The following is a 16,580-nucleotide window of genomic DNA, read 5'->3' as shown; positions in this document are numbered from 1 at the left end:
ATCAAGACCATCTATAGAATTGGAGGTGATAGCCTGGTCATGTGTTCTCAGTATGTTCATCAATGATCAAGACCATCTATAGAATTGGAGGTGATAGCCTGGTCATTCGGTCCCAGTATGTTCATCAGTGATCAAGACCATCTATAGAATTGGAGGTGATAGCCTGGTCATGTGTTCCCAGTATGTTCATCAATGATCAAGACCATCTATAGAATTGGAGGTGATAGCCTGGTCATTCGGTCCCAGTATGTTCATCAGTGATCAAGACCAACCATAGAATTGGAGGTGATAGCCTGGTCATGTGTTCCCAGTATGTTCATCAGTGATGTCATTTCAGAATGTTATTCAGAAATATATAATATGACTCAAAAATGAAGAAAAAAATTCTCATTTTTTGGGGCATATATTTTTTTATTTTACTATAAACTCCGCTTTATAGTAATTTTTCATGTATCATATAATAAATATATCATAATTTAAGACAGCACAGGCCTAATGATTGGTTTTTGGTATGAAACTTGTAATATATGTACATCTGCATTAACATACATTACTTATCAGATACTCATAGTTTCAAGTTCTATAATCCAAAAATAAATTTTAAAATTTTCTTTATAAATTTCGAAAAACAGTTTTGTGAAATCTGCACCAGACCCTGGGATCACAAAGCGATCTTAGACTTAAGTCAAAATTTCAATCGCAAAATTTGGTATGTTCCTTCTTGTTGTTTTAGCTGAAATTTGTTGTATAATAACTTACCCAGAATGTATGTTGCCCAGCAAATTTTGACCACATAACATACAAAACAACAATTTTAAAGTCATTTGAATGAATGGCCAGGACTACAAGACCAAGTATAAGCCAGCCTCTTCAAGCCTGAAGGGTGGGGACCGCAGGCCGCAGGTTCCAGCTAGCCTCATCAAGCCCGAAGGGTGGGGGACCACAGTCCACAGGTTCCAGCTAGCCCCATCAAGCCCGAAGGGTGGGGACCGCGGTCCGAAGGTTCAAGCCAGCCTCTTCAATCCTGAAGGGTGGGGACCGCTGTCCACAGGTTCAAGCCAACCTCTTCAATCCTGAAGAGTGGGGACCTCCACCCGCAGGTTCAAGCCAGCCTCTTCAAGCCTGGAGGGTGGGGACTGCAGTCTGCAGGTTCAAGCCTGAAGGGTCGGGACTGCAGTCAGTCCTGTCATGAACAAAGGGTAGGGACTGCGGTCTATGGGTTCAAGTCACTCCTGTCATGCACCGTATGCAGAGCTCACCTTGGTGTTGGTGTGCTGTCACTATGTGGACAGGCTCTCCAGTCGTCATGAGGGCAGGTGTCAGCAACTTTGGATGATCGTGGGTTTGCCTAGGGCTTTGCTTAGTTTCCTCCCACCATATTGATGCCTACCGTCATATAAGTGACATAGTGTGGCATTAAACCCCAATTAAATAAATAAATTGGTGGATATGATGTCTGGATTTTTCGATAAAGGCAATAAAAGAGTGAGCAATACAGATAACATGATAATCCCCTGCGTTCTCATAGAAATTTGCATAAACAAACACATATAATGATGCCCCGAAAAATGAGACAGTATGTGTGTGTAGATATGTTAATGTACAATTTTTCAGTCTTATGAAGAGAAAATTGGGGGGTGTACATACATGGAGTCCATCCTGCCAAAACGCTGCTGCCACTGAAGAATCGTGCCAAAGCAAGGCAGCAGCAAGCACCATTTTCAGCTCACCTGTACTTCCTGAGCGTTGACGTCCGTATATTCTTGAGTACTGCATAGAACACAAGTCAGCAAGCAATGCATTTATTCAGCTCCGGTTTTGCACAAATGTAGAGCACAATAACATGAGGGGGATATTCCATCATTGATCCAGTGTATACATAATAAATACTGTAAATCGCTGAATTCCTAACTTTGTGAATCAAAATCAATGTTAAAACAAAATATTGGGAGTGGTATCTCAGAAAGTCCAGCATGTATTGTCCTGAAGTTTTACATTCATTTAAAGCACAATGATAAAATGGGGATGTTCCATTGCTGATGCTGTGTGTGCGTAATAATTACTGTAAATTTCCAAATTCACGGTTTCAGAACTTTGTGTCTCCTACAGGCGAGGTATGGTATAAACCGACCCAGGTTTCACCGCGTCTCTCATCTCTGAGGTGGACAAAATGGACAGTATTTATTTGATTTGTGTTTTACGCTGTACTCAAGAATATTTCAGTGATACAACGGCAGCCTACGTTGTGGTTCGAGGACATTAGGCTGGGGAAACTCACAACAATTTGCACCGTTTACTGGCAGGCCTTCCCATGTATGACTGGAGAGGAAGCCAGCATGAGCTGGACTTGAACCCACAGCGATTGCAGTGATGAAAGGCTCCTGGGTCAGTATGCTGCACTAGCACACTAACATCCAGGCCACGGAGGCCCCAAACAGGAGACAGGAGACCATGACATTACCAACATATGTACATGTTCCATAATACTGCATACACATGGAACTCCCTTTGAAGACGAAATATTTGTCACAAGTCCGAGGTAAAGCAGCTTGTGTCATCAGGCACTTGACCAAGGTGGTTTACTCAGCCTGTGAAACTGACTGTCATTGTGTCAGTGAAATATGTGAGTGCAACGTTTAAATGTCAATCAATCAATCGACTTGTTGAGGTCACCCTGTCTTGTATTTTCACTTGTCACTAAGCTGAACTTTTATCCACAGATCTGCACTAGATAAAAATTCACAAAGAACCAGTGAGAAGTGGACTTGAGTGGACATGTGCTACATGGCAGTAAGAAATCCTCAGATTGCAGTCAGTTAAACATTCATCTGAGGAATATTTAATTCTCATTCAATGAAATCTAAACAAGATTTGCCTAAACATCATTTATTATAAACATCATAAATGTGAACTGTTCAGACTGAACTGCTGGAAAGGAAAGGCAGTTGATACCATATATGGAAAGTGGATCAGGTTACATACCCAAAATTAAGAACACAAGATAAAGTGCCAATTAAGAACCATTTTACAGTACTAGTACATATGGAGAGTGGATCATGTTACATTAACAAAATTAAGAACAAGATAAAGTGCCAATTAAGAATCATTTCACAGTACTAGTACACTGTGTACAAATACACATGTACAATCATATAATTCATACATACCAACTAGGGTATCACAAGATGTTGCTAATGAGGGATGTGCATTCATGTATTATTATTTCTTTTCTCAGCAGCCATATAGAATATATCAAACATGAAAGAAACAACCCATTACAATGAAGTTACCCATCTGCTTTCCAATTACTGATAAAACTGATACACATGGTAAACGTCAAAATGTATACCTACAGCGCACCACCCTGCCTTCATGCAATGCCTTGTTACCTTAAAAAATCTGCTCAAACGGCCAGGATAGCTTAGTCCAATTTTACTGCTGAACCAGTAAATAAATTCCACTCCACTATAAACACCTAAAGCATACCTGCTAGCACCTAAAAGTGGCAATACCGCACCATTATTCTGTAATGCCTGGCAAAAGATCTTTGCAAAGGTATACAAGTATCGCTTTTATCCACATTTTTTTTTTTTAATCAAGAAGATACACATTATAAATTTTAGGAACCAATTCACCAATTTTGAATGCTAACGTGCAGAGATGAGACTGGTATTTTGTGAAAGGTTGGTCTATTCTATTTAAAATAACAGCAAAAATTTGTTTGTTTACATGTATATGCTGATTCTGAATAGTCTCTTTAAATTCTGGACAAGAGTGTCCATTTTGAACAAGCAGTCCTGGACCAATATCAGATTGGGTTTGGCTGAATAACTCTGTAAGACATTAATATATTTGACTGTTGTTTAAATGTCACACTCAAGAATTTTTCATTCTATACAAATCACCATCAGTTTTATAGGTGGAAGAAACTGGACTCACTATAAAGACATACCTATAAAATACTGAGTACATAGTAAAATGATGTGATGAACTGACAAACACCAGAAACCATGCTGTGAACATTAAAAAATGACCCCTGTACTAAAACGCAAACATAACCAGGGATACAGACAGTTTCAATTTGAAATGCTATTGTCGGTGTTACTGCGTAGTCTGCGGGCGGTGCACAGTTTGGGGGTGAGGGGCTGGGTGATGGGTTTGGTGCATGCCTGAATCTCCACGGCCTTGTAATGTCTGATAGGGTTAGCTCTGTGCACCATTTCCTGTCTCATCTGAGAAATTGCTGCCTTCTCCTCATCCATCCTTCGCATCTCCTGCTCTCTCTGGCACGCATCCATGTACATCTGGCGGTCCTTCTTACATTGCTCGTAGTTCTCACGAGCCTTGGCACGCAGCTCTGTATTTAGCCGGAATTCAGTAATGTCTGGCAAAAAAACAAAAAAAAACATGTCAAAATTTAGCCTTTGCACAAAGAGATATATCACCTCCATCTATTGATGGCTATTTATTTTTTCCTTTTTTGGAAATTAAACCCATATAATAAATGAACTAACCAAATGTAAGTGTAGCTAAGTTTTAAAAAATCGGAACACTGACTGTAAATAGCTTGAACATCACAGATGCATTTGATAGATTTGCTTTTAAATTATTTTAAGAAGATTGCAGTATGACTAAACATTTGTCAAGTAATTATTCCTAACTCTCTCCCACCTCACAAATAATTTGGCAGAATGTTTATCAAAAGTCACATGTACAACTGACATTTAAATTTCTCAGCCACTTGATGGAACGTGAATCTGAAAGACAAAGCATTACAACAACACAATATACCACATGAAAGCCACTTGGCACAAGCTGTAACGGCCCTCAAACTACTCATTCATAAACAGCAAACTGCTTTCCTCAAACTTTCATCACTGAACGGCTAAGGTAAACAATATTCCATTTCTCCCCAAAAAGTACATTTTTAGATGCAAATAATTGTCATAAAATATTAATTTTAGTGCTGAAACGTCGATTTTGAGAAGGATATCTTACCATTCAAGCAAACCTCGACACACTGCTTAATATCTCTGACAACTCTCAGAATCTGGCAAAATGTCCAACTTACTCATGGTTTTCTGCTGGAAAAAGTTTACGAAAAGAAATATTTCATGGCCTTTATTAATCCATTAAAAACATTTTTCAAGCTAATTATTTCTTCGCAAGCTTACCACATAACTGCCTGCCAGTTTTCTTTGGCACAAATGGTTCCTTGTGAATTACAGAGCTGTCCTGAGCTTTGAATTTGGTCAACTCTTTCAGATGATGCACCTCTTCTTCAACCTGGATAACACACAAAGATCATCAGTTTTACATCGGCACCAATTTTCTTTAAACTTACAAAACAGTGGCCATTTAGAAAGAGAATATTTTCAAAAAAGGAAATCTTGCTTCACAAAATTTCAGGCAGTTGGAACCAAGCGCTATTAAATTTCAAGGTCACCAATAGGTCGATTTTTTAAAAAAATCAGTTTCTCCTTTTACTTGTTTTAATCAGTATACAAGTGTATAAAAGTTCTCTGTAAATCTGGTATTACACCAAAAATAAAATAAAAAAATGAAGAAATAAAGTATTGATATACCATATATCAGCTTAAACTCAACTATCTATTCATTTATTTATTTCTTATTTTTTACGACCTGTTAGGTTCACCACCTCTTAGCATTCATGATTTCCATTGTTTTGATTTAATTTTAGCATAGATATGCACACTATGAACACTAGACAGAGCTAACTGCCAAACACCCATCTCCAACCACGTATTGTCACCAACAAGCATTGAGAGCAAACCAAACCTGTTGACTGTGGGTTTACAACACGGCCTGTTCACCCAGTCAACTTCACAGAAATTTTTCAAACTGCTGGGATAGATACTTGCAATGGGTAATCAAGGAAGTGAAGGTTAGGTACATACTTTGTGTTTGAACTCCTCTTGTCTTTTCTTTCCTCTCTTGTCCAACTCTAGGTTAAAAGGCTGAGGAACTGTGGCAGGTTTTGGCTGTTTAGCAGGCAGGGTTATCTCCCTTGATATCACACTCTCAGGCAATGGGTTGGCAACGAAGTCTCGGACCTGAAAATAATATTCCTGTTTTTAAAATCTTAACAGCATTTGTGTACTTAACCACCAAAACAACAATGAAGTCATTTCAAGCAAAAATAAACGCATGCTTTCTCAGAAATGGTAAACCCCCTGTTGCTTAGGTTTATCTTATTATTTCCCAGCAATACTTGTTTAAATGATACCTGCAACACTTAAAAATAAGGGTTATAAGGGAAACGGAGAAAGTTATGCCACAAACTTTCGTTTTTCAGGCACATTTTATATCTTTTTATTACCCTCTTTTTGGGGGACATACATGTATTTTCCTTAAATGGTCGAAAATAACACTATAAATGAACTTAAGGGGAATGAAGAACCAGCTTAGTGACTCCCCCCACCTCCCCATTCTGACTCTTCCTCCCACAGAGTTGTTTTGATATCACAGGGTTCGTGCAGGCATATGAAAATGAAATTCAAGGAGTTTTCCAGGCATTTTCCAGGAGTTTTGTCATTTTCAAGGCTAGTTTAAACATACCATGGTACAAATTATAGAATATATTTTTAGTCTGAATAATAGATGCTCTTATTTGCATGCATGTATATTGAATAGTACGCTTGCTTTTGCAAGAAATATCTGCCCTTGACCTCTGTAATACAACACATTCTTTGACCCGACCTTGGCTCGATTAAATAAATGATATATCATTATGCAGGGCTTCCTCTGGGTCAGTATTTTTTTTAGCCAGTGACTTTAGCCACTCAGATTTTGTAGTAAATACTATTTTTCTTTAGCCATACTTCCTTAGCGCCCATGACTCTTGTAGGTCTCCTTCTGTAATTCATTTTTATCTGCCTTGGTGTAGCTGCAAGAACCAGTTTGGTCTCTTCCAGCTATATCTGGAGTTTATCAAAAGTTACATTTAGAACAATTGCCCTCAAAATAATGGACCACTGCTTGGCAGCATGTTTTTGTTTTTCGAAAGAAAAAATCAATCCTTTTTTCAACCTATCCATAGGATCCTAGTAAAATGTCATTTCCTCTATCAAAAAATTTGTTACGAAATTAATTTGTAAATTAAGCTCATTTAAATGCAACATTATGATCAGTACACTGGAGTAACACAGTCTAAGACGAGAAAACCAGATGGGGTACACATTTATGTAACGGCACAGATTCTGAAACATTTAATTTACTTCGGATCCCAAAAAAAAAAAATAGTTTAAGTGGAAAAGTTTAAATTTTTCACGGGAGGTAACTTACAGGTGTAACTCTACCTTGATTTATTTCCCTTGATAATTTGTTTTTTCCTTTTTAACAACTGGCGATGAAAGGCATCCCCCAAAATGCCATGATTTTCATTTGTTGTTTAACAAAATGATTTCAAGCGTTATTTAGTGTAAGTCAACTTGCAACAATATTGAATCCCCTTTATAGATTTCCATCAAGTAATTTCCATACAACTGTGTTGCTGTTGTTTCCCCGATATGTTTTTTTTTTTTTTTTTTTTTTATTGGTGTTTTACGCCGTACTCAAGAATATTTCACTTATCCCCGAGATGAGATTCATGGGAGGTAACTTACAGGTGTAACTCTACATTGATTTATTTCCCTTGATAATTTTTTTTTTCCTTTTTAACAACTGGCGATGAAAGGCATCCCCAAAAATGCCATGATTTTCATTTGTTGTTTAACAAAATGATTTCAAGCGTTCTTTAGTGTAAGTCTAACTTAGTGTAAGTTTTTTTTGATTGGTGTTTTTTGCGCCGTACTCAAGAATATTTCACTTATCCCCGAGATGAGACTGTCTGAAATGAAAGTGGATTATTTTCATAAGAAAAATTCCGAAAATCTGCTAAAAACCCCAGAAAACTCTCATGACAGATTTTGTATAACGTTTTTTCTTAAGTAAATAAATTTGTCGCCAAAAACATTTACATTTTTTCAAATCTTATGGCCATTTCAAAAACATTGTTCTAAATTTGTGACAATGGCGAGTGCCAGCAGAAGCCCTGATTGTGGGAGAATTATCAGCGAGCTCCCGATATACAGATTCGGCGGCCAGCAGACAATATTTTAGTCCGGACAAACTAAGACTTTCAAGGAGTTTCCAGGAGTATTTGTCCTTCTTAAGGACTTTCAAGTACTTGAAAATGAAATTGTATTTTTCAAGCACTTTCAAGGAGTTTCAATGACTGTGCGAACCCTGTATCAGTTAAGCTGTACTATACGCACACAGGCCATCGGCAGAGCATCATCAACATTTATCACAGAAACATTACTTGCTCACAGGTTGCCTTGATATATTCATCATTACATTTACATCAACAAAATCCTACCTTATTTTGTTCTTCTGCAATTTGCTTCAGCTTCTCTTCCTTCTTTGCCCATCTTTCCTTGTCTCTCTCATCAAACTGGAAAGGTTCCACTACACTGTGTTTATGAGGCAGATGGGGTTGAAAAGGTACCCCTGTGTGGGGGACAGGGCGCCTGAGCACAGCCACACACTCCTCCTCCTGCTCGGGCTGGAGGCGGGGCAGGCGAGCGCGAAGCTTGACCGAAAGAGCAGGCGAATGTGGCACTGTTGGCACAACCTTCTTTGCTGGCTTCACTCCCTGTGCAAATACAGCACTGCATTAAGTCTGTATCTCATGAACTGAATTCTACACTGTCTACATAATTAATTTACCTGACTGCTGCATTATGCCATACTGAATAATTTTCACTTCAACAAATGTTAGACTGCGCAAATGGCCACACAAAAGTTGTTGATTACTTGTGACCGTGGCCCCACAGTAACTTGGGGGAAAATGTCGTACTCTCAATACAACAGTCAGTTTCTTCGGTGGGAGAAACCAGAATTCACTGGGTAAACCATTACTCAAACCAACTTCCAAACTTTTGTCACACAGTGACAACTTATGCCAAAGTTCTCTTTGGAATTCTCCAAGAGTGATTTTATGAACTACAGTGTTTACATGTATGTATACATCCCATCTAAAATGTAACAATGTAAGTCAGTACCCGCTATTAAAGTATTAGAGATTACATTGTTTAACAAATACACATACCACAACACCCTCAAGGATTTTTGCTGGGGCAGGTCGAGCATGGAACTCAAATTTCTCCTCCTTGTCTTTGTTGGTGGTGGAGTTGACCTTGACCCTTTGGTCAGAGGTCAGGCTGAATTCTTCCACCTGAGTGACAGGCTTGCTCTCCACCTTCTTCAGTCCTAGGCGACCATGTGTGAAGATCTTCGGGTTAACTGGGTGAGCCTTAAACTGATTCCTGAGTCAACAACAACACCAACAAATACATGTATTAAACAAGACAAAAATTAGGAAGATCAGGTGTTGGTTTTCATCAGTCTATATGGGTTTGCGATCACAATCTACTCTCCTGAGACAAGAAACATCCAACAGTCTACAGTTGTGTTGATCTATGCAAGCTTAGGCAAAGTTGAGCACTGTACCCAGAGTTGTTCATTGTGATGCATCACATGCAACAGGGAAATGTTATCACCTCTTTGAGAACCAGGCCCATGTCACCAAAAGTGTAACTGCTACTTGAGAGCTGACAGTTGTTGCCAGCTATAGTTGACAAAAGATGCTCATGACAGCAAAGGTTTTCTCAAACATTTTGACATAATCATTATGGTGCCGACTATGCAGACCACCCCACATACATGTAAGTATCACCCGGGGCAGAGCAAGTGGGGGGAATCTGCAAATTTTTGTCCAAAGCCAGGACTGAACCTATGCCTTGTTTTACTTGTCATTGAAAAACAAGTGCCTTTAACCACCCGCTTCTCGACCCACTCCCTTTACCCAACGAAGAATATGGTTCTAACTTAAGTACCATGTTACAGGGACACAGACTTACTGTTTGATCATTTCCAGTTCCTGCTCCTCTAGCTCCTCCTGAGATGGGGCGTGTACAGGTCTGCTCCTAGACCTGGTCTCCAGTGATGGCGTCTTTGGAAGGGTTAGTTTGTGAGGAGGGGATTTAGATCGCATTCTTGGACTGGGATCTGTTGATAAAGGAAACAGTTCACATCTTCAATGAAATCCACTCTGTAAACGCATCCAGTCTATAATGCGTGTGCAAAAACATCCATTGTACAAAAAAATTCCGGTATACAAAACAACCCAGTCTAGAAAGCAAGTCCTATCTAATTGTGGTACATGTATATTAGACATTCGCGTCATTGCCTGTTAAGACTTGTGTAAGTGTACATCTACAAATATTGGTTACGTGAACCGTAATGCACAAAAAAAAGAAGTACAATCTATATAACATCACCCACTGTGATGGTTTACATTTCCTTTAAATCTGAGCTACATGTATGGTGTACCTTTTAATTTTGTCCTAAATCTATCAGGAGTTCGCCTGTGGAAATCTTTGATGGTCTCTGCCATTGACTTAAATACACATGCTCCCGTGTTTTCTTCAGGCCTTTTTTTACTCTCTGTCAAGTTGAAAGGTTGTACAACAGTCATGCATCCTTGAGGAAGTTGCTTCTGTCAAATGAAAACACACATTCAACAGCATAGCCTCATGGCATATTTGTGGTGCATGCATTTGCAATAAACTCGGTGTATTGAACATTTCAAAACAGTTTAAATCTAATGGAGCCTAATCCATTTTATGACTTAAAAGCAGCCTTAAAATGTTTACTCTTCACGAGGACTGTTACATTCCCGATGCTTGTCTACTGACATTGTTGTGAAAAATCTAGGTACAAGTATTTTGTAAATCATTCAGAAAGTGACAGCATCTGCTAAATAATAATTATTTTGTAATAAGTATCTGGAGTTTACAAGTTGAATTAAAGAAATAATCACTTTTCTTTACCATTTTTTCATTAGCCAGAATAAAAAAAATAATTTCAACCTACACAACCTACTTTTTTGGATAGGGTCAGGAAAAAGAATTTTTTATGGATGTTTATTTCATTGGTGCACTTCACCTGTGTGACAATGGTCATTTTTGAAGAGAAAATCAGGGAGAGCCTTGAAAGAAAACACTGCACCTGGTCTGACAGCTGACAGATATCCTGGCTTACAGCTGACGCCAGAACACTGGAAGCAGCATCAGAACCTGGCAAGCGGGCCAGTAACGAAAATCATTTGGTTGCTTGGCTAGAGAATATACTTTCATGCAAAATGAAACTGGGACACACATGTACCTGATGAGGTTGAGAATTTGATCGCAAGGTCTGAGCAAAGTCCTTGGTTTCACTTCTGGTTTCCATTGTGTGTGTCCTCACTTTCTTGTCGGTGTGGAAGTGAAACTCCTGGACAACAGTGTTAGCAAGCTGAGGAGCAGCAGACGGAAAAGCCGGCAAAGCTAATGCCTTTTTGTAGCCATGCTGATTTTTCTTCAGTTTATCCTGCAAAGCTTTCCTCATCATGGCAGTTTGCTCTATCTCAATTTCTTCTGTTGTTTTCGTCTGAGCTTTCCCAGCACATTTCTTGCGTAGTCGACTAAAACAAAAGCAGAGAACTTTCCACTAATTTTACAAAGAATCACAGGGTTGTTTCCTTATTTTATTTTTAGTCAAATGAAAAAAAAAAAAAATGCCAACAGACAAAAAGTAGCTTCCACTGACATCCCTGCAATGATTCATGTGGGAAGGAGTATAAAATTCATATATAAATGGGTTAAGAAACATTCAAAATATAATGGTGGCAAATAATTTGATTGATTTACATCCATCTGATTTCCACCCATTTTTTTGGAGACCTATTAAAGAAAGCAAGGAGTCCTTAAATCCTCCCACATATAAACTGATATGGTCCTCTGCTATCCAATGAAAACGCCATACCAGGAAACCAAGAGTTTCAAAGCAATTCACTAGATGAGGGTAAAAATAAGTCTGTATGCCTCAGGCATATGGTATGTTTTGATGGTAGCCCCTGGGACAAGTGGTGAAGAAAGCCATTTTGGACCACAGCTTGAACAAGAACATTAATCTCATTTGATTTATTCAATTGGTGTTTTATGCTGTACTCAAGAATATTTCACTTACATGATGGCGGCCAGCATTGCAGTGAGAGGAAACTGGGCAAAGCCCACAACCATCTGCAGGTTTCTGGCAAGACCTTCCCTTGTACAGCTGGAGAGGAAGACAGCATGAGCTGGACTTGAACTCACAGCGATTAGCCTGGTGAAAGGCTCCCGAGTTAATGCACCATGCTGAGGCACTAACCACCTCAGCCATGAAGGCCTCAAGAACATGAATAATTAACACTGCCTTCCCTAAGGTCCACAAGCTTACCTCAGAAAGGTGGGAGATGTAGCAACAGTCAGTGTGGCCATCTTTTTTTCTCTGTTTGCAGTGGGTTTTACCTCGAGAGAGCGATCTCTTACAGAGCGATCCCTCAGTGAGTCCCTTGACGTGGTGCGTGTAAGTCTAAAACTGCTAGACGCAGGTGCCAAAGTGCTGTTAGAGGTACTTCTGGTCAACCTCTTCCTAGAGGCCAGATCAGAGGAAGAGTTGGAACGCTGAAATGACTTGGCGTCCGACAGGCTTTTCACAGAGTTGCTGCGCTTAATCGACTTAGCTGCTGGTGAGGGACAGTCAATTTCCTCCTGCTGTTTGGTGTTTGCGGAGGAGCGACTGCGTTTTAGAGAGTTTCTCCCATGTTCCACTTTCTTTGAGGGTGGATGTATCGAGGCCTGTTTTACTAGCACAGCCTTGCCTGAAGACTGGCCATTTATCCTGTAACATGTACATGTATGTAACAAAAGTCAGATGCATTGTGGCACGTGTCAGTTGCATTGTGATAAGGGTCAGCAACATGGTTACAAGAATCAGTGACCTTGTGACCATTCTCACATGAAGACTTCACTTTCGCTGCTGGTCACAACAGCACACAAAGATTATTATAAATCAGGCTTTTGAAGCCAAACTAAAAATTGCCTACATGTAAATTAGAGCAGTAATGCTGAAGGGGAAATAAAGCATTAAGAATTACTTTTTCGGGAAAACCACTTTGAAAACGCATAACTCACAAACAACCAGTGGAAATGGGACTGGGATGTATTTATTTTTGAAGGAAAACAGATTTTCAGTCTACAAACTGTAGAAGAATATTGCCATGTGACCATAATATGTCTTTACCACTCACAAATGTTATGTTTGTCTCACCAACTTCTACACTGTGCATTTTCAAGGTGTGAAAGTATATGTTAATGACACTGCTCACAGCAAGAGAAGCCTTATTTTTAGAACAATTTTTACCTCCTAAAAAAAAAAAAATTATGAAAAGCTCATTTGTACTCCTCCAAATAATAAATTAAAAGAACATCAGATTCTATAAATCCACAAAATACCAAATCCATAAAATTTTTGAATTTTGCAACATGATGAAATCTTCTTACTTCAAATCCAAACAAGGTATTCTTGAACGATACAGATCCAAACTTAGCACACTGACCTTTTATCCACAGCCACTGGTTTGGAGGAATCAGTACTTTTACTGGCTCCCGTCCTATTCCATGCGTCCAAAGAGGAATATACGTTACTTGGGCCAGAATCTGCAACCAGAGACGGACTACAGTGTTAAAGTCAATCTCTTATATGATCAAGTTACATTTAATAAATTTACAATGAAATTCAATGAATCATGAGATTACACATGTGATGTATTAAGCTCAGCTGGATTCTTAAGCTCTGGAAGTAGTTGTGCACATATTAGATCTCAAATATTCTCTGCCATTTAAGGTGTAGTATTACCAAATGTCTTCTGTTTTAAGCCTCTGTTCATAATTTACCCTTACTGTAGTTTCTCGTGATCCTGCTTATGAAAACAGAGATGTTGAGAGTGATATTTAATTACGTACATGTAGTGTAATATTAATATAATAACAAAATGGATGTGAAATTGAGCAGAATTCTATTTTAAAATACTAATCCTGCAGGTATACTTATTACTTCACCTGGAATATTATAATAAACAAAAGGTCATGAGAAATACATGTAAGTAAAAATGTTGTACTTGTGCCATCATTAATGCCATCATTATAAGTTACATCTGAATATCAAAGTGCTTGTAAATTTTAACCAACGTTTAAATCACAACGCAGAGCATGTACTGCTTTATGTCAGTATGTGTTACTTTTTGAAACCACATTTGAATACATAAGGGTTGAATATATTAAAGATGAAAACAAAAAAAATTTAAATTAACTCAAGATTGTAGAAAAGTAGATGTTAGGTGCAATGCAACCAACAAACTTGAATAAGTCAGTCTAAACAAAGACAAGTTAATAATGTATGATCTTAATTTTCGGGTATAATTTCTGAAAGTAAATAACGTCAACACAAACTTAATCAAAATACATAACTTTCAACAACTCATGTGCAGCAAGAAAATTTAAGTAAACCAAACTTAGGAGGAGGACTAAACAAAATAAATAAAACAATGACAATTGACACAGATGTGCAGTCTTGCTGTGGGATGGTCTTCTACGCATTACACCAACTGTTGACAATGTCCTCAAATGTTTATGTTACTGTACATGTATAAACAAGTCATTAACTCATGACACTATGCACAGGACTGCTTATGAACTCATTAGGGGAGATCAAAATATGCTTAAAATTTCCCTAAAGTGCACATTACCTAGGCTAAAAGGTTCCAAAAATACGTAACATTAGAAACTGTACTTTTTCACATCAGCTGTCATATGGGTGGAGGAAACCGAAGTGCCCTCAAAATGACAAACTTGATGACCTCATTACCATTAACAAAACACTTTAGAAAGGCCAACTGAACTAGTCGTTGGAAAACTGATACAAATTCAAACCTCTGATTCACTGTTCCAAACGAGTTTCCTTACTATAACTTAACATTACACTCAGCATGAAATTGTGAACAAGCACATGGAGACACAAGTCTAACATACATGTAACAACTTCGGAAAACTTAATTCACTTTTATGCCTATTTGATTTTTGTTACCTGAACCAGGGCCCACTTTCACAAAATTTCATAAATCAAAATTTTGTAACTTTTCTCAAAAAATGACATCGCCTTATAGATCCATAACCTAGACAACTTTTACTCAAAAAAGTTACGAGAAATGTGACTTTTAGAGTTTTGTGAAAGTGGCCCCTGAACCCGCAAAGTAATCTTGAAGTAGTACTTACTGGATGTAGCCTGGGGTTTTTCACTTGCTACAGGAGCCGTAAAGTCTTCCTCCTTGACACTGGCAGCTAAATGTACCAAAAATAGAATGAATGAATGAATAAATGCTTGGGGTTTAACAGGGTTTACAAGCATGCGGCAATTAACACATAAAGAACCTAGTCCTCACAAATCCCAAGATCTGAACAAGCACTGACTTTTCTATTTTTCAAAATCTCAGTTTGCAGTCAACACGCATTGGGTGTATCCAAAATCCAGATAGTATCTGAAGCCAGGACCAGAAAACATGGATAAACATAGATATCTGCAAGTTGACTTTTCTCTCTCGATTGACTGGGCAAATTCTTCTATTTTATTCTACCTACATATTCTACCTACATGAAACCAACTTGAAACTGGTCATTTAAGACTGGCAGTATGGTCTCATTTTGTAAGGTTGATTTCAATACTTTGTCAGTGCGTAGTTTCGAGACTTCAGTACATGACTCATCATGACAGCACAAAAGTTATTAAGACAGAGGGGAATATTTCTGTGGATTTCAACAACATTGCGACTCAAGAACTGGTTTTTGCTTGCAGGAGAGGTAATTAAGGTTAAACTCTTTTCAATCCACACCAGAAATTGGTGCTACTGTTTCAGTTCAGTGATTAAGCTTTCAGGTAGGTAATTATCAGAAATTGTTGAAAATAAACCTCAGTGTTTAATTTAATTAAACTAATGAAACAAGATTCTCACGATCTTCATCGACAACTGTCACTGATAGTCATACCATAGCATTATATAATTTCGAGCATCACTTCAATCAAAGTTGCGTTTTTTCATCTTATTCCACAAATAGAAGCAAAGGAATTGTTACATCACTTTGAAATAAGAGTAATTATGGCATTTAATATTGAGAGGAGGGTGAGGGAGAGAGAAAAAATTACAAACAAACATGTGATAGTCACTGCCCGAAATATTCAGCATGTTAGAAAACGTTTCCTTGCAAGATCGTTGCACTTTCAGATCATTTTATTGAACTTACCAACACTGAAGAACTCTTTGTCATCTGCTTGGGGTAGTGCATCCGGATTTGAAAAATCTACAAACTGGGGACAGTTGTACTCCCAGGCGTTCTCGTCCACATCCATACCTAAATAAAAACACTTAACATCTAAATAAAAAAGAGTATTTTGGAAAACATGGACCAACGATCTAGAAAATCGAAATGGTTCTCACAACAGCTAAATTTGACTTGTCCGCTAAAATACAGGAGCCAATAAAATGAACTGTCACAACCTATTTTGGCTAAAACGAGGCTGGAGAGCGTTTACGTTAATGGTCATTGGATGGATGCTGCATGACAAGCAGCGCCCTCTACCGATAAAGGCGGTCACGATATGAT

At 38.3% G+C, this 16,580-nt stretch overlaps 1 protein-coding gene across 1 annotated transcript; it reads right to left on the bottom strand.

The window, feature by feature from the left end:
* Nucleotides 1–3,732: 3,732 nt before the first annotated feature.
* LOC135475016 (targeting protein for Xklp2-A-like) lies at nt 3,733–16,413 on the bottom strand. Its single transcript, XM_064754745.1, has 12 exons — nt 16,221–16,413; nt 15,198–15,263; nt 13,484–13,583; nt 12,322–12,765; nt 11,230–11,527; nt 10,396–10,561; nt 9,924–10,071; nt 9,113–9,329; nt 8,381–8,656; nt 5,919–6,074; nt 5,175–5,286; nt 3,733–4,384 (listed from the first exon to the last, which is right to left on the bottom strand). Exons 1-12 carry the CDS (start codon nt 16,324–16,326, stop codon nt 4,077–4,079), a joined length of 2,397 nt encoding a protein of 798 aa, XP_064610815.1. The 5' UTR covers nt 16,327–16,413; the 3' UTR covers nt 3,733–4,076.
* Between the last annotated feature and the right edge of the window lie 167 nt (nt 16,414–16,580).

The sequence above is a fragment of the Liolophura sinensis genome, chromosome 9 (genome assembly GCF_032854445.1).
Source record: "Liolophura sinensis isolate JHLJ2023 chromosome 9, CUHK_Ljap_v2, whole genome shotgun sequence".
Taxonomy (NCBI): domain Eukaryota; kingdom Metazoa; phylum Mollusca; class Polyplacophora; order Chitonida; family Chitonidae; genus Liolophura; species Liolophura sinensis.
Note: the sequence above shows the minus strand (reverse complement) of the source record. Positions and strands in the feature narration are given on the sequence as shown.